The 26,433-nt window shown below is 37.8% G+C and overlaps 1 protein-coding gene and 1 long non-coding RNA gene across 2 annotated transcripts; one reads left to right on the top strand and one right to left on the bottom strand.

Moving 5' to 3' along the window:
- Positions 1–1,625: 1,625 nt before the first annotated feature.
- On the top strand, positions 1,626–22,382 carry LOC106057428 (triosephosphate isomerase-like). Its single transcript, XM_056007520.1, has 6 exons — positions 1,626–1,886; positions 9,109–9,232; positions 11,112–11,196; positions 12,740–12,872; positions 20,388–20,561; positions 21,746–22,382. The coding sequence occupies exons 1-6, from the start codon at positions 1,772–1,774 to the stop codon at positions 21,862–21,864; spliced, it is 750 nt and encodes a 249-aa protein (XP_055863495.1). The 5' UTR covers positions 1,626–1,771; the 3' UTR covers positions 21,865–22,382.
- LOC129922273 (uncharacterized) lies at positions 7,515–25,652 on the bottom strand. The gene is made up of 3 exons (XR_008774241.1): positions 25,276–25,652; positions 22,634–22,677; positions 7,515–7,709 (listed from the first exon to the last, which is right to left on the bottom strand). It is a non-coding gene; the product is annotated as an uncharacterized LOC129922273 (long non-coding RNA).
- Positions 25,653–26,433: the final 781 nt, after the last annotated feature.

The raw sequence follows: 26,433 nt of genomic DNA, 5'->3' as shown, positions 1-26,433 counted from the left end.
TCGTACACCTTGTTCTTATACCAAAAACACAGACAGCATTTTATTTTCCATTGTAAATAATTGAGGCCAATTAGCAAACGAAAGCTACTGACATTGGAAACATTTTGGTAATAAAATTCAGAAGTACGAGGTTTCTGTAATTCTATGTTTGTTTGTAAAACTTTTGAAATGTTTCGGATGTTCCTGCAGAGTTCAAGATAACCCTAACGTCCGGCGAGGCGACGGGCAGGGTGTGAACCCGGGACAATTGAGACGACCGAACAACAGTCCAGCGCGCATACCGCACGGCCAGGCAGCCATCAGTACTTAAAAGTATGTGTCAGCGTGGTTGGATTAAGCTCTGAGAATGTCCATTGGTAGCGTAATTATTAACTTGATGCTAGAACAAAATTAGAAAATTAAAATTGCATTGGCGCGCAGTATTAGCAAGAATTCTAGCGATCGTTTAGTACTTTGAAAAAAAAAAAACATTTCGTGGGAGAACAGAGAAACTTATAAGGTTGAAAAGCAGCGAAGCACACACACACAAAATGTGTTTGTTCATTTGAAACATCATCGTTTAATACTATTAAGTTGTACAACATTTAGATTGAAGACTGTCACATACGGAGTCACAACTCAATGAAACATAACGACTTCATTACTTACACAAATAAAAAAGGTAGACAACTTTTAGAAAATATACAGATATATACTGAATGCTCGATTTTTTTTTAATTTTTTTTTGTCTCACACAGCATACACTAAATTTATCTTATGGGGCAGGGGGACCCATCAACATATTCCGGGTACACATCTACCTTGCTACGCCACTGACGGGGCTCACTGTTATTCGAAGTGGTTCATTCAATCGGTACACCGTACCGGTGCGTCACAATAAAAACCCTGTATTTATATAAATATATATCGACTCGTTTACGACTAGTCATTATGCGGGCTAATTACTGCATTGCCTGCGCAAAGTGTATTTTTAACCAAAGATGTTTGCGCTCCATGATGGTCATACGATGGCAAGATCGACTTCTTATGGTCCGACAGTTACGCTGGGCAGGTCACGTATCCCGTATGGGAGACGAACGTATGCCGAAGGCAGTCTTTTTTTTGGTCAGCTAAAAGGTGGTCGACGTAACGTGTATACAGAGGTGCCCCACGGAAACGATTCAAAGACCAGCTTAGGTGACAACTTGCCTTAGCTGACACAGAAGAGAGCACCTGGTTGTAGCGCCTCAGAACGAGACAGCTGGAGGTAACTCACAAAGGCCGCGGGATACACATTTGAGACCCCAAAGATAATCCGCTGCCGAGGACAGACGCAAACGGTGAAAAGAAAATCTAAATCGACCACCTGCGGACAAAGATTATGCTTGCCCTGGATGTGGCAAAATATGTAGGTCACAGCTGGGGCTGCGCAGCCACAGGAAATATTGCATTTTTCACTAATCTTCGTACTCGAAGATAAGCCTTATTATAAATATATAATAGTAGATCATCTATGGGTTACGGCCTATCGAGCATTTGAGCATTTCAGAAAGCAGCTTTTTCCAAGAATTTTGAACCCTTTCGAGTTTTGGACAATGGTTCAAAGGTTAAATATTATTATGACCTTGACCTTTAAATCCAAGGACAGCTTACCGGTGTCAGATCACTTCCTTTCGAGCAACTTTAGTATTTATTTATAATAAAATATCGTACAGCCTACAGCACTTCTCGAGTTATCGCTTATTTATAGATCTTGTTCAAGGCTTGATATCAACGTATTTTAATTTAAAAAATGAGTTCAGATAGAAAGTTTTTTGTTGGAGGTAACTGGAAAATGAATGGTGATAAAAAATATATTGATGGCATTGTTGAGTGGATGACGAAGGGACCATTAGATCCTAAAGTAGGCAAGTACTTCAAGTATTATTATTATTATTATATTATTATACTTATACTAAAAATAAAAAATATTTGGGTTTAGTAAAATAAATACTATCTAGATCTATAATATAATAATAATTTAACTCTTTCTCTCCGTAATTATTTTTCCATGTTTTGAAGGAATTCTTCATTTGCTCATTATTATTTCACTACCCCTGTTATTAAGACAAGTGTTATGATGATGGCGCTTCAAAAGCTTTGTTGTTTGTTATCAGAAAATGTTGTATTTGGTATAGAATTAAAGGGAAATGCACGCTCTTTTTATATAATTCAAAGTCAAGTTTGAAAAATTAAACATTAATTAAATTTAATGAGGTCAAAATCAATGATGGTATCGTCGATTAGGAGAGAAAGAGTTAATAATTATTAATAGACTAGTAGATATCTATATGATTATGAGTATTAACTAGTTTGTCACTAGATCTATAATTTACTAATAATTTAGCATCAATGTTACTTTTTGTATAATAAACTATAATAGTAATAATACTATATCAGTATATCTAGAATCTAGATACAACCTAATAATAAATAATAAAAATAATCATAAATAATAAAATGACTTGATTCTGATAGATAATCATAATCAATGTATTTCTTTTACTTAGTGAGTTTTTTGTTATTACTTAGTGAGTTTTTTGTTATATATATATATTACATTCCGACCCTTCAATCTTTTGGTAGGTACTTCGATAAAAATTTCAAAATGATCACAATGCAATGGAACCTATTTAGTTAGATGGAGCTTGGGAAATGCTTTCCAATGATACCAATTTTATATTGCTGAGTTAATTGTGAGGGAAGTTATTAAATTTTTAGTGGCCAAAAATTAGCCTTCTTTAGCCTTTGTAAATAAAAAAAAAATCTGTGACCTAAACAACTGACAGTTGAACTTAAATTAACTGTATTATAAAAAGTCTTAAAGATATGGGGTTGAAACTTCACACTCTTTTACATTAACCAGTATTCTGTTAAAATAAATTAAAAAAAAAAAGACCAAGCAATAAAATCTTTGAAAAAAAGTTAATTAATATATTAAAAAAGCCTTCGACAAAAAATTAAAATATATATGTGATTTTGTCATCATATGAGCCCAAAAATCACAAATAAAACAAATCAGAGATCTGTATTGTGTTTTATTTTGTTTAATTATAATTCTACTGTATTTAGATAGCTATTTATATGCATCAGATCGATAATTCTTTTAAATTATAAATGAAAATAGCACTGCACAGAAAAATATTTCCTAAAATTTAATGAAAGTTTCATAAACTTCATAAAAAAACAGTTTTAACCTTTTTGTAGAGCACTGTCAATTAATCATTTTAAAATGCCTTAATTTAAATGCTTTTAAAATGAGATTGTAAATGAAAAATTTCTTGTTTCGGACAATAAAATAAAATAGAAACCTTGCGATTTTTTTTAGAAGTTATTAAAAGATTTTTTACTTGAATTTTTGTGCAATAATAGCTCATCATTTTAAAAATATAATGTACTCATTTATTAACTATTAATTTACATGTATATTAATAGAAAAAAAACAGCACACAGAAAAAAAAATTATTAGTTCGCTGAGCTAAAAATATGAAAAAAAAATTTTAATATATAATATTATTTTTTAAAGTAATTAAACTTTTACTTTAAAATTTGCAGATTACAAAGTCATTATAATAAAGACACATTCCCTCTCCATAATCTAGCATTCAAACACTATAAAAGTTAATCTAAATGAAAAATTCCTATGTGTGCTTCTAAAAATAGCTCGTGATAGACAGAAATTGACCATTTCCAGTAAATCACAGTGTTGGTTGTTACTAAAAACTTAGCACACATATATATATTAACATGCTAAATTCAATAGAATTAGTGAGATTGTTGTAACCATACACACTTTTATTTTATTTAAAAAAGAAAATTTTACCCTACTTTGTCTTTGTTAATTTTAATATCAAATATCTATAAAGTGCGCCAAGAGAATTTAATGAAATTTGAAATATACACATTTCATAATATGATAAATTATTGTAGCAAACAGCATTGTTGTAACTTTTATAGGAAAAAAGTTGTAAAAATGTCAACTTTCACATAAACTTTTGTTAAGAAAAATTTAACAGATTGGCTTTAAAGGCAAATAAAAATGATCTCTGATATCTTATGTTTACAAAAAGTAATCATAATTAGTCCTCAAATCAAATACAATATGCTAAAACTTTGATGGAAATGACCACCCCTAAAAAAAGGGTAAAATGTGCTGACACACTTTTCAGCCATTTTTTGGGAGACAAAAAAAAATGGATCTAGGTCAGTTTATCGAAGTACCTACTTTTGGAAGACGTTTATTGTGCCCTAGAATAGGTCTTTCATGGAGTTAGTGAAAAAATTGTAGATTCCTCGCCCTTGCCAGTAAGGGGTCTGGGGGAGCGCTGAGAGCTCCCCCCAGAGCTGGGCGTAGCCCCGCCGCCAAGCACTATTTCTGGTATTGAAAGCCAACTAAATGCATATTCTGAGGTACCTACAGTGCATTATTTTGCTATTAAAAAGTTTTATTTTAAAAACCTAATGTGCTATTCTTACTGAATTAGACCCTCTTGCGCCGTTCGGCACATTTGCTGGAAAGCTGTTTTCACAAAAATCTGTCACTGGCAATGTCTGAAGCCTCTTCCAACCTGCTCTGAGGACCTCCATGAAAGTATGGCGCCAAGTTGTACTAGGATGTCATCACAACTCTTATTATGCGTAATTCATTTTGTCAGAGAACATGTCCCGCAAACTTCATGCGACGCTCTGTCACAACCTTTCTAAGGGGTCGACTCCCTTTTCGGCATAGGATTTCCTTGATTTAGACCCGATCTCTATAACTGACTCCTAAAATCCGTCTTAGCCATCTTTGTAGAGCCACATTTAGTGCTTTTCAATTTCATTGCAATTTATAAATGGAGCCCATCCACTAGTAGACATGTGTAACTTCTCTTGACTACGATCTTGGAATTAGGTGACTATTTTACTTTAGATGTTATATCGAAACGGAAAGTTTTATCGTCAAAATCATCTGTTGCGGGTTTTTAAACTAAAATATATCTAGTTTTTTTTTTTTTAAATTCAAAACCACATTTAGCTACGTTCATAGATTTTGGTGACTGTAGTTTGCTTTAGAAATAATATTGAAGAGAGAGGCTTTCAACCTTAAAACGCTCTGTAGGGGGATTTTAAACTCAAAACTATCTTGAGGGGGTTTAAACTTTTTAAAAAGCCATCTAGAGGAGAGGGGTGGAAACTCAAAACCCCCCATTGGTGAGGTATTTTTTAGCATCAAACTCCTTTGAAGGGAAATTTAAACTCAAAACACCCAATAGGCTTGGCTACGCTTATAGCATTTCGATTGCAAAATTTTTTATTTTGAAGATTTATTTTTTAGCTTCAAACCCCGCTGACGGGGGGGGTTTAAACTAAAATAAAACTTTGGCTATGCTCATAGCATTTGAGTGCGTAATTTGCTTTTTTTTATATTGAAGAGCTTCAAACTCAGCTGAAGAAAGGTTTAAACTCAAAACCCCTTTGGCTACGCTCATACAATTTTGAGTGTGTAATTTGCTTTTTTATATTGAAGAGGGGTTTAAAATCAAAATCTTCCTTAGATGTGCTCTTGGAATTTCAGGATTGTCGTTTGCATTTTTTTTGTTTTATAGATAGGTAGGGGTTTTCAAACTTAAACTGAAAACCCTTGGTAGGGGGTTTCAAACTCAATACCCATCAAAACTCCCTGGTAGGGGTTTCAAACTCAAAACCCCTTAAAACCCTCTGGTAGGGGGTTTCCAACTCAAAACCCAATGTTAGGGGGTTTCAAACTCAAAACCCCTTAAAACCCTCTGGTAGGGGGTTTCCAACTCAAAACCCAATGTTAGGGGGTTTCAAACTCAAAACCCCTGGTAGGGGATTTTAAACTCAAAACCCCTGGTAGGGGGGTTTAAACTGAAAACCCCTGGTAGGGGGGTTTAAACTGAAAACCCCTGGTAGGGGGGTTTAAACTGAAAACCCCCTGGTAGGGTTTTCAAACTCAAAACCCCTGGTAGGGGGTTTTAAACTCAAAACCCCATGGCTGTGCTTGGGCAAGTGATGGTTTAGTATTAAAATTTCACCTAAAATAAACAAAATTAAAGCAAAAGATCAGTCACTAAACTCAGACTCCCCCCCCCCCCCCCTTGCGGGGGGGATTTCATTTCGGGGGGGGGGGGGTTGAACCCCCAACCCCCCCCCTCCGGCTACGCCCATGATACATATTATATAGATATCTAATAGATAAAATTATCTAGGTATGTATATATTTTAGATTCTAGACCAGTGACCAGAATCGTTAGCTAGATTTAGAATCTAGTCAAACTAGATTATCTAGATCTAGCTAGATCAGGGGTTCACAACCTGTGGGTCGCGACCCCCTCAGGGGTCGATTGACGATTTGCCAAGGGTTGCCAAAGACCATTGAAAAAATGGATTGTTATTGTCTATTCTTCTATTGCTGTGTGTGTGTGCCAGGGGGGGGGGGGTCGCGGCTAAGTGGGGGATTTTAAAAAAGGTCGCCGAGCAAAAAAGGTTGAGAACCGCTGAGCTAGATCTATATTATATATAATGTCTAGATTATATGGAAATATGAAGTAGATTAGATCTATAGATCTAGATAATTTTAAATAGTCTAGAGCAGTGTTTCCCAAACTTTTGATCTACGTGCATCCCTTTTATAATTTTTGTAATGTTGAGTACCCCTTGCCGCTCCCCTACACCATTCAATTTATTAACAGAACATTATTAGGTATTTAAAAAAAATAACATTGATTGTTAATTAGGTGCAACGTGTACCCCCTCCAAAGTCTTCCCGTACCACTAGGGGTACTCGTACCCCACTTTGGGAAACACTGGTCTAGAGTATAGTTAATGTAGATTCTAGAATTCTAGAGCTAAACTCTAGATCTAGTAGTACTGGTATAGTATATTATATATATATTTTTTTATATTTTTAAATAAAGCTGCCTTTTTGAACAACCCTCTTTTGTATACATGTACCATATATTAAACACCTCACCATATTTTATTAGTTCATCTTTAAGTAGAAAAGTAGAACATGTATATATATTACATTTCTTTTTTAGTGTAAATGTATTTTTACGAAGTTTATATCAACTCCATCTGTCTGGTAAAATGTTTGTAGACATTATTTCTAAAAAAGAAAACAATCTTGGATGAGATGAAATTTTACACAATTTATTTTTAATTGATTTTAAAAAAAAAATCAAATTAGTTTATTAACTATTTGTAAAAATTATTATTATTGGAACAAAGAAAAGAAATTGTACTTGACTGAATTGGTGGTATAAGCTGAATTAGTCCCCATTATAGGTTTCCGATTTGAGGTAAGTTTGAAACAAATAATAGATTACTATACTATCTCACTAGCAGAGTGGTTAGTATGTCAGCTTGAGAAAAAGTATTTTTATATGTTTTTCTTGTTATGCTATGTTTTCTTAAATGTTAATTAATGCAAAAATAAACTTAATCAGTATCTAAAAGACAACAAAACACAATAACTTATAAATACATGTTTATTTAACTTTTTTTTTTTTTTTTTACAAATAACACATTTTTTGTATACATGTTAAAAAAATTGCTAAGATTGCTTCCCCTGCCATTGCCAAATCTATTTATATCATTGACCATGCCTAAATTTGTAACTATCACTGTGACTTGCATGTGGCAATTTTACTTTTCATGTGGTAGTTCACCTCATGACCAGAAAATACCTGAAATGAAAGAATTAGATTATTAAAACATTTTTAAAATACATAATGTTTGATATTATTTACAAGGCGATCAATTTTGTTGTCAGGAAACAAAATTTGTTTGATGAGCTATACACTTTGGCATACCTACCTGTCCACTCTTTGACATCAGATTTTATTATGCAAACTGAAATGTGACAACATACTTATCTTTATATACCAATGGATAATAATTTTACAGATGTTTTCATTTCTTTTCTAGTTCTAACCTAATGTAACTATAAAAGTTTAAATGCAAAAAAATTGCAGTGATATAACTTAACATGTTTGATTAGGCAGCTTTACTCTATATTTATATTAGAGTTACATCTATACTCTCAGTGAAGGAAATGCACCAGCAGCATATGTAGTTATCTTCACAGACTCTTTAGGCCCTCAAAGGGCAGAAAGCATGGGTCAGAATTCTTTTACATAGTGTAGATGTTTTAAGGCATTGGGTGATGGCCACAGCAACAAGCAAGATCTTTTGGCAAAATCGGCTTGCCTTCTAGAAACTAACTAATGCGCTGCACTCTTACAATGTGGTTGATGCCTTAGAGAGGAAAAACTGTATAGATAGCTTGGACAAGTCAGAAAGGGCAGAAAGATATGGAGACAGATGACAAAACCAGACCACAAAGATGCGTGGTGGCAGTCCAAGCAAGAACACGCTGTCCTAGCCCAGCTCAAAGTTTGACATTGCTCAATAGGCACATACTTTGGGCTATTCAAGAAAATAAAGACTTAAAACACCACCACTGCAGAGAGGACATTGAGACAATAGACCACATTGTTAAACAATGCTGGGTGATAGGGGACTGGAACTGTATGGTGATAAATAAAAGAGCACAAGAAATTATAAATTACAATTTAAGAAATCACCAATTCAAGTTAACGTCAAACCACTAATAAGCTAGGAGAAAAGAATGTAAGAAGACTGAATGTGCTTGCAATATTATTTTGCTTCACATGTTATTTTATGTGTTTTTTTTTTTTCACCCATCCTGAAGCTCTTTGACTCCCTGGCTGCGTCTCTTCCTAAACAATTTTAGTGCAGATACAGAATAGTATTGACCATTTTGCTTAGTAAGAGACGAGTAAACTTGTTTGAAATTCTAAACTACAGAAAAGAGACACATTTCAGTAAGCGCTGATAGTATCTTGATAGACATGTGTATCATTATTTTCTTTGCATAGCTGTGTGCTGAAATACTTTTCAATCAATTTAACTAACAAAGCAACATGGGTGCATATTTTTTAAAATTTTTTATTGTTGTAGCATTGGGTGACTAGGGAAACAACTGTTACTTAACAAGCTAACATACATTTGAAATATTTTTTAACCATTATCCAGTTTAATAAATATTATTTTGTTCTCTAGAGGTTGTGGTAGCTCCCCCCTATTGTTATCTCCAGTATGCTAGGGAAAAGTTGCCTGCAAATGTACAAGTAGCTGCACAGAACTGCTACAAAGAGAAGGAAGGTGCATTTACAGGAGAAATTAGGTAACTTGGTGGTTTTGTTTTTCACATCATTTTACTTCACGTATTTAACTGTAGCATTTTAATGGTCCGTTTGTTCAAATCTCAAACACATTCCTTAACTCTTTGACTCCGGAATTAATTCGGAATTATTTGCCACTTTTGGACGGAATTAATTTTTCCGCCATTTCAGAGTGCGCTACTTTGCTTCGATATAACTTGTATAACTTTTTTATTTATTATTGGAAAATAATAAACTTGATATAGAATTAAAGAGAAATGGATGCTCTTTCCATTTCTTATGTTTTCTATTTTGCAAATTATGTTGTTTTTGTAATTTTGGGTTTGGAATATAAAAATTAAAAATGAAAAACTCACCAACTGACTTTGAAAATATCCATCCAAGTGCATGTTTAAAGAAATTTATTGTTCAAATTGAATTGAAATAGCTTTTTTTCTCATTTTTATCCATTTGTTTACAGAACACCACAGAAGAAACAGCAATAGATGCAAAAAATAATAAACTGGAACTAATAATCCAATGTCACTACTTTAACGAAAAAGCCCATAAAAAAAGAAACACACTTGGAACAAAACACTTTTACCCTAAAACTAGTCCAACTGTACAGCATATATATATTTTTAGTATTTTCTTCTAAAGTTCTTCATGTACTTAGTATATAAATATTCCTTCTAGTTGTGATATTCATGGAAGCAGTCAATATGAATGTGTGGGTTCGACTCCCATCCAGCGCAAACATAAACCGTTCTCCCTGACCCAAAGTGTTTACATACTCTGTCTTTCTTTATAGTTATAGGTCTCCATTCTATGAAAATGGATCTTATTCTAGCAGGGGTGTTCCATTTAATCCTATGGTCAGCAGAGCTATTTATTTTGCTAACAAGACTATCAACAATGTGATTGTCAATGAAAAAAACATTCCATCTCAATAGATGCAGTGCTGACTAAGTCTAGGTTGACAACCCAATTTCTTGGTGGAATAAATCTGAAATTGTTCTGTTTCAGTGCTTAGATGATAGATCTAGAGATCTACATCTATCTGATTAGATTTAGATCTAGATAATGTAGAGACAGCTAAACTAGTTCTAGATCTACATTGAACATTAGCTGGGGGTGGAGCTGTTTCATCAGCTGATAAACTTCATCATTACTAGACCTAGGCTAAGCCTAGGTCTAGACCTATAAATTAATTTACTAGATCTAGATCTATATAATTAGATTTATCAATATCACCATCAGATGAAACAAAACCACTGTCATCTGAATTCTTATACTTCTTTATCAAAGAAATATTTAGATCTACAAAGTTTATATGGCCTTGGTTGAAGCTCCATGTTAAAAAAAACACGCACACAGAAAAAATAAATGTCATCTCTTTACAAACTTCGTACAAAATAAAAACACGTTAAATGAAGGAAATTCCGGATGTTTAGCAAAGGGAAACTATTCTAGATAAACAATTAAGCAATAAAAAACAAGAATCGGAGAAATGGAAACGAAAAAAATAAATTTGAAATAGCCGATGCCCCCAGCGTTGGTCCGACTTTTTTCCCCTTTTTTAAAATCAACGCCCTGTGCGTTGGTGCGGAGCCAAAGAGTTAAGTAAAATAGTTCTTGACATTTATGCTTCTTTTAGCATGTCCACATTCAGTATTCTGTCAATAATTATTATATGCATGCATAGCAAAAGAAAAATTAATAGAATAATATTTTTAAAACATTAGTCCCTATTATTATATTTGAACATATTAGACTATTGTTAATGTGCAGATATGATTAAAAATTTAATTTTTTTTATTATTAATATTGTATTCCATAAATTAAAAGTTTTGTCACATAGAAAAACATGTTGATTAATTATTATGTGTGTATTTACTTCAGTCCTTTCATGATTAAAGATTTGGGAGGTTCTTGGGTCATTACTGGTCACTCAGAAAGACGACACATTCTAGGAGAATCTGATGAGGTAGTTATTAATTTATTAATCTTTGTTAAAGCTCTTACTTGTTGTTACTTTTTTTTTAAGCTTTTAATACTCAGTTCACCTGTTTGTACATTTAGTTACTGCCTGTTCATTCACAAGAAGGATTGCAGAGGCTTGTGAATACTCTGGCAGCTGCTTTAGCCTTACAATAAGCCTCTCCAAGACCGACATCCTGCCACAAGATGTAGCAGAAATACCAGGGATACATATTGGAAATCACACACAGTGGTGCAGGGGTTCACCTACTTGGAACAACAATAGCCAGCAACCTAAATTTAGACACTGAGCTGACAAAAAGAATAGGAAAGGCTTCTGCAGCAATGGCTTTCCTGCACACAACTTCCCGTACAGAACTGGTTTAGGTCTGGCATGCGGACTACATGTCCCGCCCATCGAAGTTGGGACCTTTTTACTGTCGCATTGATATTGTGCATGTTGGACAGCTTTAAGATTTCTGTGTCTGATGTGTGGTGGGACTAATGCACCTTATGGATACTCCTTAGACAGCATAGATGGAAGGAGTTTAACTTTTTGGTGTGGCGGGAATATAGGGTCCAGGACTCATGCATATAAGAGTGACGGGAGCACTGTAGACTTGCAGTTTTGTGGATATACTGAGTCCACTCCGTTGCCACACTTGTTCTTGAAGTCTGCCAAAAGCAGCACTGGCACGAACAACACGGAAGTCTACCTCATCATCTAGGTGGCGTTTGCTGATATGGTGCTTCTCAGATAGACATACTTTTTGACATTTGCTCATTTCTGGCCATCTATGAAAATGTCTGGTTCTGTGACAGATTTATTTGGGGGAGGTTGGTGCAGCACTTCTGTCTTTTTTACATTAATAGCGTTATCGAAGAGGGACAGGCTCTTTTGAAGGTCTTCTTTGTTTGAGGCATTTAGGGCACAGTCATCTGCGAATAGCAGGTCTCTGATGCAGTTGTAGTTTACTTTGGTCCTTGCCTTGAGTCTTTGAGCGTTGAATAAACTTGCATCAGTGCGAAATCGTATACCAACTCCAATGCTTTCTATGCGAATGACATAGTGGCTGCCTGAATAAAGTATTTTTACAGTTAAAAAACTCCTGACTCTCTAGATCACTCATCAACAACTCTACAGATCATTTTTTTGTCTACTTGTATAGACCATTAACTGGTATCAACAGATGTTGTCCATCACATGGCTTCTACAACACGTTGACCATCACTCTATATAAGCAATGTACAATATGGTACTAACAACGTACTGATGTTGCTAAATTAAATACATTACTAATTATCAGTTTGCTTACATTCTAGTCTTAAAACTGACTTTTTATCTTACCTTGTGCCCTTGAGAATTACACACTACATAGGAAGCAATGTTCACTCTCTCCTCGTCTCCTCATTGTGTCACACCACACAAATTTCCTGGAGCTAATGTTTTATGGTTATTATTGATATACAAGTGTTTTATCTCTTTAAATTTTTTTTCTATGAAGAATTTTCAATATTGTTTTGTTATTATGGCTGTGTTTATTTTGTAGTTTGTGGCTGAGAAGACCAAGTTCGCCCTTGACAGTGGATTAGGAGTCATTCCTTGTGTCGGTGAAAAACTTGAAGAAAGAGAAGCTAATAAAACGATGGAAGTCATTAACAGACAGATGAAAGCACTAGCTGGTGGGTGTTAATAGTAGATATGTCCTGATTTAACCAGTTAGCCACTTTAAAGTGCTGCTTATGTGACCCTAGGACTTTTTGTTTTATACCTATTGGGCATGGATATTTTCAATCAATTTATTGGCTTCAATGTTTAGCTTTGAATATAAGCCTAAGTTCTTATATTGTGGTGCATAATTGCTTCAGTTAGTGATATATTGAATTAACCTGATAATATTTATTTTAGCTAATGCTGTAGCACTATATAATAGGCATTCACTCAGGCTGATTTAGCTACTGTAATAGGTCTCTTAAACATGGTTGCTATTGTTAACATAATATTTATTAGTGGCCCCTGGAAGGGGAATAGTCGCCATTAGTTTTTTTTGTTGTCTCTTTGTCCGTTTGTCCATCTTGTTTAGATCACAGAAACAAGAAAATATATTCAAAATTCGACATGATAATTTAGACCTTTCAAAGTTCTGATGCAAAGGCTACTTTTTATTACAAAGCTTATATCAACTCACTCTGTCAGTATGGTAAAAAGTTTGTACACGTTATTTCTCCCATACCCAATCTTGCAGTAAGCTAAAATTTTGCACAATTATTTCTTTTATCTGATAACACAAGAAATAATTTTAAAAAAATCAATTAGTTAATTGGCAGTTAGTTATTTTGTTTAGTATCTTGAACTAGGGAAAGAAATCATACTTGACAGATGTTGTGTCGTCCCGAGACATGACGTTAAACTGCGCTCCTCTTTCCTTAGCACTTTTGGAGCTCAAAAGTGCCCTACTTCTTTTCTATCATTGTGTCTGCCTCCTCTTTTCCTAAGTCTGCCTTCATTGATCATCACACTGTCTCCTTAACTTTAAATTCTCACTACGTCCTAGACCAGTCCGTTTGCCGTGGACTGCGACGGGTAAGGGGGGATAAAGAGATCCTGGTGTTTGAGTGGTGGCTATCTGAGGATAAACCACAACAACACAATACTTTGGCTCCAAGTTCCCCTAGACCTGAGACCCAGATGGCCCGCTCTGGGTCAACCGGCTGGTCATGCCGAGCTACCAGCATAGGTCGACGACCTATGCTGGAGGGCAGTGGCTGGAGGGTCAATCAGGGAGCTGCTGTATCGGACACATGTCCGATGTAGCAGCTGACTGAGTATAGCACCTGTGTAGCCCTGGCGGGCTCATTCTGGACATCCGAATGGCCCGTCCCCTTGTTGGACTCGATGGCGGGTGGGGAGCACAGGTGCCGAATTAACCAAAATATATATGGACAAAAAAACACACACAAAACTACTTGCCCCAGACCTATGTCTGGGCAAGAAACGACGAATTGACGATAAAAAAGAGGAGGTCCCAAAAAGCTGTGCCACCTGGCCATCATTTCTGGTGGTTAGATGCACAGAGGAGGGAAAAAGCCTGACCAAGTTGAGCCCTTTTATTATCTATAAGGGACTCAAGTCAGTAGTGGGAGAGCCCAAGAGTGTGTCTAAGCTACACAAAACAATGGAACTCCTTGTAGAAGTAGACAGCAAGACACACTCTGATGGGCTTTTAAGATGCAGAAGACTCTGTGATCTCCAAGTGGAAGTCATACCACACAAGAGTCTGAACACCAGCAGAGGTGTAATCAGCTCTAGGGACCTACTGGAATGTTCCGAGAAGGAAATAGTGGAGGGCATTGAAGGAGTCACCCATGCCCGGCGCATTACCAGGCGCAGGGAGGGTGAGGAGGTCAAAACCGCCACTATTATCCTCACATTCGGAACTAGGACACCGCCAGAGTATGTGAAGGCAGGATACCTACGAGTTCCAGTGAGGCCCTACATACCTAACCCCATGAGGTGCTTCAAGTGCCAGGGTTATGGACACGGCGCGGCAGTCTGTAAGAGGAACACTGTGTGTGCCAGATGTGCTGGAGAGGGTCATGAGGACAAGGGCTGCACAGCCCAGTTCAAATGCCCAAACTGTCAAGCTGGCCACTCAGCCTACTCCAAGGACTGCCCTGTGTGGAAACAGGAGGTTGCCGTGCAGGAGTACAAGGCAAGAAACGGATGTACCTTTAGCCAGGCAAAATCGGCTGTACTGGCCCTACCCAAGGGCCAATTCGGCTTGACAAAGACCTACGCCCAGGCTGTTGCTAAGAAAGGAAGATCCATAGCCACACAGACGGACACATTGACCCCACCACCCCCTCCTCCTCCCCCAACTCAGAAGAAAACACCGCCAAAGAACACACCTCTGAAGAAACAAGAAAGCCCTGTTGTCATGCTAAAGAACAGGTTCTCTGTGCTCGCTGATGAGAGCATGGAGACTGAGCAGCATGTCAAAACCAATACTCCGGGAGAACCCGGAGACATCATGTCTGACACAGGTTCTCCTCAGAGAACCCAGCCAGACACCCCAACCTCTACTGAGTTAGAGGTTGACCAACTCCCTAAGGGGAGAAATCAAAGCGGAGAGGATGTCCGAGGTGAGAGAGGAGGAAATAACCTCCGCTTTAACCAGAGGGATCTCCCCTCTCCAGAGAGAAAGACTTCCCCCAAAAGGGGGTTGTCCTCCTCTCCATCCAAACCCAAGAATAAAAATACCAAGGTCACTGTAATAAAGGGAAACCCCTCCGGGGGCCTCCCAAGGCCAAATAGCTCCAAGTAGGTCATCTAGAATAAGCCATGGATTCCAGAATTGTACAGTGGAATTGTAGAGGCCTCAAGGCCAATTACGAGGAAATGCAGCTACTGATGGACTCTGAGACTCCTGTAGCTGTCTGCTTACAGGAAACATTTCTAAAAGATTGCATCAGCTTCCGAAGCTACCGTGCTTACACCAAGAATGTTGAGGATGCAGAGAGAGCATCAGGTGGAGTCTGTATCCTTGTGAAGGATAGCATCCCCCATGAGAGGGTAGAACTACAGACCACACTACAGGCCGTAGCAGCTAGGATAACCCTTCACAAGGTTATCACTTGCTGCAGCCTGTATCTACCACCAGGCGCTCCATTAAACCGAACAGACATGGAGGACCTATTGAAACAACTCCCCCGGCCTTATTTAATCCTTGGGGATTTCAATGCCCATAACACCATGTGGGGATCCAACAATACCGACACAAGAGGTCGTATGCTGGAGGATATCTTCCTCCAACATGATTTATGCATACTTAATGATGCATCACCGACCTACTTGCACCCAGGAACTGGATCATTCACATGCATTGACCTCACCGTATGCGTCCCCGGACTTCTGGACGATTTTAAATGGTCAGTTAGCAATGATCTACGGGGAAGTGATCACTTCCCAATCATCATTACTAACAATCTCCCTTCATTGGGACGACCTCAGCGGTGGAAACTGAATAAGGCCGATTGGGAACAATTCCAAAAAAGATGCTCTGAGGATATCACAGAAAATATCCTCCATGAACAGAACCCAGCTGATACCTTTGCTAGCAAGCTACTAAGTATAGCCAGGAAAGTTGTACCCCTAACCTCTGCAAATCCAAAACGGCCTAGCAAACCATGGTTTGATACAGCTTGCAAAAGTGCTATTGGTGATAGGAAAAAACGACTGGCTGCATTTATAAAGAATCCTTCCCAGGAAAACCTAAAGCTATTCAGGATAGCTAGAGCAAAGGCTAGACAAACCATACGGTCAGCCAAAAGGAATTCCTGGAGAAGTTTTGTCGGCAGTCTGGATGCCAAAACTTCTGCTAGAGCGGTTTGGAAGGCAGTAAGGCGAATCAAAGGGAAAGAATCAAATGCAATAGGGCATTTGAAAAACCAAGGACGAACTGTCACGTCCCCCAGAGAAATAGATGACTGCCTTGCATCCTCAATAGCAGAAAAATCATCCACTGCACACTACACGCCAGAGTTCCAAAAAGTCAAAACCAGGGAGGAAAGACACCCCATTGATTTCAGGTCAGAGAACAATGAAGACTACAACAAACCGTTCTCGCTTGAGGAACTGAGGGAATCGCTGGACAAGTCACATGACACAGCGCCTGGAGAAGACGAAATCCATTACCAGTTCCTCAAGCACCTTCCCGAACCCTCATTGGCAGTCCTACTAGGGGTCTATAACTGTGTGTGGCAAACAGGCGCTTCCCCAAACAGCTGGAGGAAAGCCACAGTTATACCGATACCTAAACCGGGAAGAGACGGCTCTGACCCAGCTAACTATCGACCAATAGCACTAACAAGCTGCATCTGCAAAACCATGGAAAGAATGATTAACAGTAGGCTGGTCTGGTACCTGGAAAGGAATAAAGTGATCTCAAACTACCAGTGCGGATTCCGGCAGGGGCGGACAACAACTGACCACCTGGTAAGGCTGGAAGCTTATATTAGAAATGCATTACTTAGAAGAGAACATCTAGTAGCTGTATTCTTCGATATAGAAAAGGCCTATGACACAACCTGGAAACATGGCATTCTACGTGACCTGGCGCTTATGGGGCTTAAGGGACACCTCCCCCGTTTTGTGGAGGAATTCCTGAAAGATCGAAAATTTCAGGTCTGAGTGGGCAACTCCGCTTCTGACACTCATGACCAGGAAATGGGTGTACCCCAGGGCAGCATTCTGTCAGTCACCCTGTTCAACATTAAAATAAATAGCATCATAAATGCGCTGTCCCCTGGCATAGAGTGCTCTTTGTATGTTGATGACTTTGTCATTCTTACTTATGGGAAAAACATGAACACCTTAGAAAGGAAATTACAGTTATGTTTAAACAAAATTCAGGGTTGGGCAAACTATAATGGTTTCAAATTCTCTGACTCCAAAACAGTTAGTATGCATTTTTGTAATCTAAGGGGGCTCCACCCAGACCCTGAACTATTTATACACAAAAAGAAGATCCCTGTCGTGAAAACTACAAAATTTTTAGGCCTCACCTTAGATTCCAAATTTAATTTTCTCCCCCACATTAAGGAACTTAAGAAGAAATGCCAAAAGTCATTAAACATACTAAGAGTACTCAGCCATACGGACTGGGGAGCTGACAGAGATACCTTGCTGCTGCTCTATCGGAGTCTAATTCGATCCAAGCTAGACTACGGATCCATAATATATGGAGCAGCAAGGAAGTCGTACCTAAAAATACTGGAACTAATACAAAATGCTGCCCTGCGTCTCTGTCTCGGCGCGTTTCGTACATCACCTATCCCAAGTCTCCATGTGGAGGCTGGAGAACTCCCCATGGATATAAGAATGAAAAAGCTTGCAATGCAGTATATAGTCAAGCTAAAATCCAACCCCACGAACCCTGCTTTTGACTCCATATTTAACCCCACAGAGGTAGAATTATACAATCGAAGGCCTAACGTCATACAGCCGTTGGGCCTTCGAATGAGAGAACCCATCCAAAATTTAACCCCACCCATTGACCAAATCTCTAAAATAGAAACCCCTCAGAATCCTCCTTGGCTAATGAATAAACCTAAATTAAATTTATCCCTCCTTAATTTCAAAAAAGAAAATACAGACCCAAGCATACTACAAGTCCACTTTAGGGAACTGCAGGAGAGCTACGGAGATTGTGGCACCATCTACACAGACGGATCCAAAATGGAGGGAAAGGTCGCGTGTGCGTGCTCCTTTCGGAACAAAACAATCTCCCGTAGACTCCCCGATGGCTGCTCCATCTTTACGGCCGAATTGCATGCAATATTGCTTGCACTTATGGCCGTAAAAGCATCAGAAAGGAGTAAATTTATAATCTGCTCCGACTCCAAATCTGCATTGCAAGCTTTGGGGCGGATGAAGACTGACATCCCATTGGTACATAAGAGCCTGAAGCTGTTGGACCTAATAACAGCCGACCGTAGGGATGTCACCTTCATCTGGGTCCCCTCCCATGTTGGCATTGAGGGAAACGAAGCCGCAGACAGAGAAGCAAAGAGAGCCCTAAATCATGCGGTGTCAGGAACCCAAATTCCCTACTCGGACCTGAGACAAAGTATTGCCTCTGCCACCTATCGAGAGTGGCAGAACCGATGGGAGGCTGAGACTCACAGTAAACTCAGGCAGATTGTGGCGGATGTCAGGTGGCGGCCCACATCTAAGGGTCTGACAAGGCGTGGTAGCACAACCATGTCCAGACTTAGGATTGGCCACACCTACATCACGCACTCTTTTGTACTGAAGAGAGAGGAGCCCCCACTTTGCGAGTACTGTGACTCTCGCCTCACCGTGGAACATATCCTCGTTGATTGCCCCAGATACCAGGATGTCAGGGCGAAACATTTTAGAGCCACTAATCTAAAAACACTATTTAATAATGTCGACCCTGGGAAGGTACTGGGCTTTATTCGGGAAGTGGGGCTATCTACGAAGATCTGATTTCTGAATTTGTGAACATGCACTATTTACATTAGATTTTTACCAAATATTTAAATTTTTACTACCTTTACTATTTTAACTGTGAATAGACCTTAATTTTAATTATATTACTGTATAGAATCTGGCCCTTGTTTAGAGAGAGAGTAGTCCTTAGGGGACTGCAGGCACGACATGGCCTAAATTGTGCCGATGTGCCTCAAATCAACAAATCAAATCAAATCAACAGATGTTGTGGTATAAGTGGATTATTATTATGTAATAATAGTATATATAGTAATAATGCTCGTATCTCTATATTATGTTGTCAGTCAGCCTAAAAATATGATAATATTGGCATAACTTTCGATACGTACATCTGTTTTATATTTTGTATTAGATAAGACTAAAATTTTGCGAGTGGGATATAAGACAAAGGGTGCCCCCATCAGACTTGGTGAGTCAAAGCTTGAAGAGCTGGATAAGTTCACGTACCTTGGCAGCATCATAACAAATTATGGGGATGCCTACCATGATGTAGCGTGCCGAACAGGAAAGGCAGGGAGCATTTTCCAAAAGCTGCGGCCTATTTGGACAAGCCAAGCCATTGGGCTTAAGATAAAAATACACCTTCTCAATACAATCGTCATTCTAACTGCAACATATGCATATGAGACATGGATTCCTTAAAGTCCGAGAACGTTCTGTTCCCTATTATGGACCTCTTGACCAAGGAAAGGCTTTTATCCATGGCCAGGATGAGGCATCGGCTCTTCACCAATCCTTCTGTCCGAAGTCCCGCCTTATCCGAAGTGATCATGTATTCACACCCGGTATGTCGCTAGTCACAACACCTTGAGCCAAGCATGAGTTCTCTCTACCGTCCGAGGCCGGAGGTCGAGCACATGGGGGCCCTTCTTATGCCTATAATGTCCTACCGAACCCGTGCGAGGGTCCATCACAGCGCATATGGCCCCCTTTAGATCTTTATGGAGACAGCTTACCGCCCAATGCGCCAAACGGCGCGGGAGGACCTAAGTCTTAAGTAAGATATAGGGTTGAAGTTGTTGATAGTTTTTTAGTTCATAACTTCTTATATTCTTACTGAAAATATTGAAAGCGGCCTCTTTATCTGCATGAGTGGACCACTTGTTAAACATTCCTTGTGGTTTCCTATTTTTTCTTAAAAAGGTAATATATTTCTTTTTCAGATAAAATTAAAGACTGGACAAATGTTGTTATAGCCTATGAACCCGTTTGGGCTATTGGCACTGGTAAAACAGCCTCACCTGAGCAAGCCCAAGAAGTCCATGAGCAAATCAGAGAATGGTTGAAGAATACTGTCTCAGCTGATGTTGCTAAGAAGACAAGAATAATTTATGGAGGTATAGCCATTATCAGTGTTAATGTGAGGGATTTAAACTGAACTTGTTTTTTTTTCCCCAGAAGCAGAAAAACTTTCTTTCAAAAAAAAAAGGACAGAAGTCAGATTACCTGAACATTATGTTCAATAAATGAATTCTTACACTCTAAATAATTTTGCTCAATGTTCTATGAGCGTTTCACCATACTTTAAAGCACCAGAGAAAAGTAAAACAGTAGTTTCAACTATGTATGCACAATCACTGCTTTAATTCAAAGAGCTGTTTTCTTCTAGGCGTTTTTAATGTTTTGCAATGTTTTTGAGAAATCTTAAGAATACTTAGCTTTGAATAAAGGACTTCATCATCAACTTGACTTGTGCTATAAAATTTAAAAAAAACAAAAAAACTGTTGACATGGAAATTATACACGACAGAAAAGTTTGGACTTCTTGCTGGATATCACTTTGGTTATAGCAAAGCAGAATCTGGCATTTCTGTAGCCAAATGGAAGAAGAGTCTTCATTGAATAAAAAGCATTTCCTTGTAATGGTGGAAAGGCTATTATATAAGATCAGTACCAAAGAACACTTTCAAACTTTGTGAAATTGAAAGGCAGAAGTGTACTAAAAAAAACACAAACAAGGCAGAATAATTCTATAAAAGTTTTACCAAACCACATAAAGCACGTGACATAGCCCACAATGATTATGTGTTCAAAGACAATGATTACATGTTCAAAGTGACAAATCAGTAATCATGAATGCCCACTTTAAAAAAAGTCAAATTAAGGAAAACTTATTTTATTGATAGTAAGTGTGTTTTTAATGTTTATAATGCTACATTCTAAAAAAAATAGTTCCCCTTTCAGACCTTACAATCTATAGGGCAGATGATGTAAATGACATCTGTTTATGTGGCCCGCTGTTAACGAGGGTGTCATGTGGTCAAAGCACAACGACCAACTGCCTTTACATTTTCCCAACTAATGTCAGGTACCCGTTAGAGCTGGTGGACTTAGAGGCGCCAGAAGATCCCGAAATAAAAAATCCCAGCCTTCACCAGGATTCAAACCTCAGACCCCAGTTCGGAAGCAAAGCGCTTTACCGCTCTGCTACCACGCTGTCCTAATGATCTTTGGCTGCATTGTAATTGTTCAATTAACTATAAATTTAAGATTTTAATTGCAACTATCTTTTGTTACATAGGATCTGTTAAAGGTTCAAATGCTCAAGAACTAGGAAAGAAACCTGACATTGATGGCTTCCTTGTTGGAGGAGCATCCCTGAAACCAGAATTTCTTGAAATTGTCAATGCACTTAAATAAACCTTTCAACATAGAGATACAAAGTGAAGTTCTTGTTTATGTTAGTAGGACATTGAACTTTCAGAGTGAATCAAATGTCTACAAATCAGTCAACCATAACATCAATTTGAATTTGTATGTATTGTAAATGAATAAAAATAACATCAAATATTTTTAAACAGCAAAACAGATATTGTTTTGCTTTTTTTCCCCTATCAATCTTTGTTATATATTATTTTCTTCCAAAGAAATTGGACAAGTCTGTATTTTAACATTGATCTTAAATTTCAATGTGTATCAACATTTTTGTTCTTGCTGTGTACAGACAGAATATGCAGTACCTAGTCTGAACCCCAGTAACTATTTTGTTTTAGTTTCTATAGTGTCATCTGAGACTTAAAGTATGCTGTGAATGAAGTGAGTGTGTCAAATAGTCATGTTTCTGAAAAAATTTTTACTGTTTCCTTTACACTTGTTTCTAGATGTGAGACTTCTACTTAGCTTGTAATAATGTAATAAAACTGAAACAAAGCTAACAAGTGTTTAATCTAATTATTTTTGTCATTGATAAGGATTACTTTTTCCTAGGCATTTTACATTGAAATTTAATTATCACTAGTCGATCGGCGGCGTAGCATACGCCGCTATTTTGCAGGGCCGGCCAAAGGCCACAGCAACCTATCTGACTGCAGTGGGCCCACACTTTCATAGGACCCGTGCTAATTCTATGTGTAAATTATTATTATGTAAATTATGTGTAATTATTAAATTAAACCATTTTATAACTTACATTTCTCATGGTCGCCTGATTTACCAGGAGCTCCTGGAAATCTCCTGAAATTGCAAAATATATGAAAAGTCATGGAAATCTCTGGAAATTATTAAAAATCTTTTGAAATCTCATACAAATCTCATGAAATATATAGACAAAAATTGTCATTTTGGAGTGTCATTCAATATTAAAAGCACAAATCCTACGAGCGATAAATAAAAATCGCATTATGCACTAGTCGTAATTGTGTAATCTGGTGAATGAAGCTTCTCGCGCCTCAAACTAATGAAGAATTACTTTAGTTCAAGATAGTTTGTAGATAGGTTGAAATATTTGAGTGTGATCTGTGTAGGAAATAAAATTTTCATGATACACTGTATGACTTCGCTACACGCAAGGCTTGTTAAGTTTGTGGGATAACTATCCGCAGAAATAAAAGAGTGATCTTTCCTTTACTTCATGGGCGTTCAAGGCGAAGCCCCGACGCCAAAAGCGTTTTTTTCTTGCATTTTTCACTGCAGAAACGCCTTCTCCTGACATCTACATCACTAGTGAGGTTCGGGCAAAGCCCCGACGCTAAATGCGTTTTATTGCATTCATCACTGAAGAAACGCATTCACCTTACCTAAAGCTCATTATTCATCCTATTAAGAAAGGACCTTTTGAATAATGTTGTACTTGAAAAATATTCTAATATGAATATTAAGCGAAGAAGAGAATTATATATATAGATTATTCAGTTGGATTACTACACAAATATTACAGCTAGAAAAAGATAGAATGTTCTTAATGCTTGAAATTCTCACTTTAACTGTGTAGCATGGTTATCTCCCTTTTTATTTAATGGATGCATTTTTTAATGAAGTAATTTAATTACAGCAACATAAAGTTTAATCTATTTGAAGTCTTTCAATTCATTTCAATCTGCCAACATTTTTTGCTTTGATTTTGTTTATTTTAGGTGAGATTTTAATACTAATACATCACTTGCCCCAGCACAGCCAAGGGGATTTTGATTTTAAAATCCCCACCGAAATTTACAATAAACCCCCCTCTTCAATCCTTACTATCCATACATCAGTCACCAGATTCTATGAGCGTAGCCAAGAGGGGGTTTGTTTTTAAAAACCCTCTCCAGCGGGGTTTGCAGCTAAAAATACCTCTTCAATATAAAAAAAAAAAGAAATTACACACTCAAAATGCTATGAGCGTAGCCTAAGGGGTTTTGAGTTTAAACCCCCCTCCTTCAGATGGCTTTAAGTTTAAAACCTCTTCAGAAGATTTTGAGTTTAAAATCCCCCTACAGAGATTTTGAGAACCTCAATCTTCAATATTATTCTAAAGCAAACTACAGTCACCAAATTCTATGAGCGTAGCTAAGGGGGTTTGAATTTGTTAAAAAAAACTCCAGAGGTTTTTTAATTTAACCCCCCCCCCCCAACAGATGATTTTTTTTATAAAACTTCCCTTTTCGATATATATCTAAAGCAAACTACAGTCACCTAGTGGCTGGGCTCTTGTAATAAAGTGTAGTGAATAGTCATCTCAACAAAGATGTCTAAGACAGATTTTATGAGTCAGTTATAGAGATCGTCTCTCAATCAAGGAAATCCTATACCGAACTGGGGGTCCACCCCTTAGTAAGGTTGTGACAGAGCGTCGCATGAGGTTTGCGGGACATGTTCTCCGACAAAATGAATTACGCATAATAAGAGTTGCGATGACATGGAGGCCATTACGAGAAAAGCACAAACAGTGACACCTTAGTACAACTTGACGCCACACTTTCACGGAGGTCCTCAGAGCAGGTCGGAAGAGGCTTCAGACATTGCCAGTGACAGATTTTTGTGGAAGCAGCTTGCCGCCCATTCGCCGAAAGAATAACACATTAGGTTTTTGAAATAGGCCTACAACTTTTTAATAGCAGGATAATGCACTGTTCATACTTCAGAAAATGTATTTTGTTGGCTTTCAATACCGGAAATAGTGCTTGTAATAAAGATTATATATATAGCTCCTCCTTCGTGGTCGAAGATGAGCACATTTCTCATTTCCTATGGACTCGATGATGGCTGTAAAGTCCAATCCTCGCTTTAAAAAACCGGCCGCATACGTGGCATGGGTGGGTTAGGTCAGTTGCAGATAGGCCTGCTTCTTCTCTCAACTTTTTGTTGGTTCGGCGTGCGCGCGCGCAAACACACATATACATACATACACACACACACACACATACATATATATATATATAATAATATAATAATAATATAATATATATAATAATATATATATTTATATATATGTGTGCAGAGTGTGCTGAGTCTAGGTCTAAGTCACACTAAGTGTGTTGCGGGCTGCTCCATTGAAATATAAAAGAGCGAAATAAAAATTAAAAAAAAGGAGGGTCAGAAGTGAAGTAATTGGTTGTTTGGGGGTGGGGGAGACGTTTCGCGAAAACAAAATTCGCAGTAAAAAAAAGCATAGACATAGTATAAAGATCTACATTCCTTTGCATCACTCACACACACACATATATATTAGATCTAATATATATGTGTGTGTTAAATATAATATGTATATAGATAGATAGCAAAAGGCGATCAGCTAGTCTAGATCAAGTAAAATTATTTATTTTTTTTTAGAAAAATACCAAAATTGCGAACCATTCATAATTCAGTTTCGCAGGTTTTTTTTTTCAGTTTTGTTTCGCTCTTTTTTGGTCTAGGTCTAGTTCTAGATTATTTTCATAATCATCATAGCATAGTTGATAGATATAGAGTAAAACAGGGTCGTCGCACACCCTAAGCCAAATCGCGGCCATTTTCAACTTTGAATTTTTATAGCTCCGTAATGGTCTAACCTATGAAAAAACTAATAGTATCAATGGATTCCTCGTCCTTTTTTTAATAAAAATAGATACGACGTATTGTATCACTACGCCGTGTTAAAATTAAATATAAGGTCAAAGAGGTGTAGGGTCGGTATCGTTGCGCGTAAGGCAAACCAAACAATTTCTCTTCGTGTCAGGAAAACCAAACACTTTGTAAGGGTCAACAAAAACTTCCACAAAGTATTTTTGAAAATATATTTTAATCTTTATTAGTAATAAATAAATCATTTTCATTCACATCTGCCTAAGAACACAAGCCTTTGTCAGGTTTCCCACGCTTGGTATCTCCATTCTAGGCTTGTAACTGACGTCACACCAAGGTCACTAGACATACTAGTTTTACCTGTAGCTGGCCGCCTATAACACTACTCCACATGCTCAGTTTTACAACTGAGGAAACACATTGGTAGTCTACTCCTCCCTCTCCCATTGGTAGTCTACTCCTCCCTCTCCCATGTTCTGCCATGCTTAGTGGACATGGGGGAGGGGGGGGTTATATAGGTCAAGTGCCCCATTCAACAAGTATGCTCAGTGGCTACAAGCAGTACAACTGGGTTCACACATTGCATACTCCTCCCTCTCTTGTGTTCTGGCATGCTTAGTGGACATGGGGGGGGGGGGTACATAGGTAAATTGTCTTCACCTAACTTGCCACAGTCAATTGTTAGTCCACTCCTCCCCCCTCCTCCCTCCCTTTTTATTATGAAGCACCTTCATTCTTCTAGCATGCTCAATAAACTTGAAGGGAAGGCAACCTAGGGGGAGGATTTCAGATATCTCCATTCTAGGCTTGTAAATGATGTCACAACAAGGTTCACAACAAGGTTAGACACTCTAGTTTGACCTGTAGCTGGCCACACTACAAAGATCAGTGCATGCATAACACCTTGACTGAATGTATACAGAATTAAAAACAAAATTCAGAAAACAA

The sequence above is a fragment of the Biomphalaria glabrata genome, chromosome 13 (assembly GCF_947242115.1).
Source record: "Biomphalaria glabrata chromosome 13, xgBioGlab47.1, whole genome shotgun sequence".
Lineage (NCBI taxonomy): Eukaryota > Metazoa > Mollusca > Gastropoda > Planorbidae > Biomphalaria > Biomphalaria glabrata.
This window is presented reverse-complemented; position numbering and strand designations above follow the sequence as displayed.

Coding starts and splice junctions, on each gene's coding strand:
- LOC106057428 (XM_056007520.1), top strand. CDS start 1,772: ATGAGTTCAGATAGAAAGTTTTTTGTTGGAGGTAACTGGAAAATGAAT. Junction 11,197..12,739: donor TTCTAGGAGAATCTGATGAG/GTAGTTATTAAT, acceptor TTTATTTTGTAG/TTTGTGGCTGAGAAGACCAA. Junction 12,873..20,387: donor ACAGATGAAAGCACTAGCTG/GTGGGTGTTAAT, acceptor TTTCTTTTTCAG/ATAAAATTAAAGACTGGACA.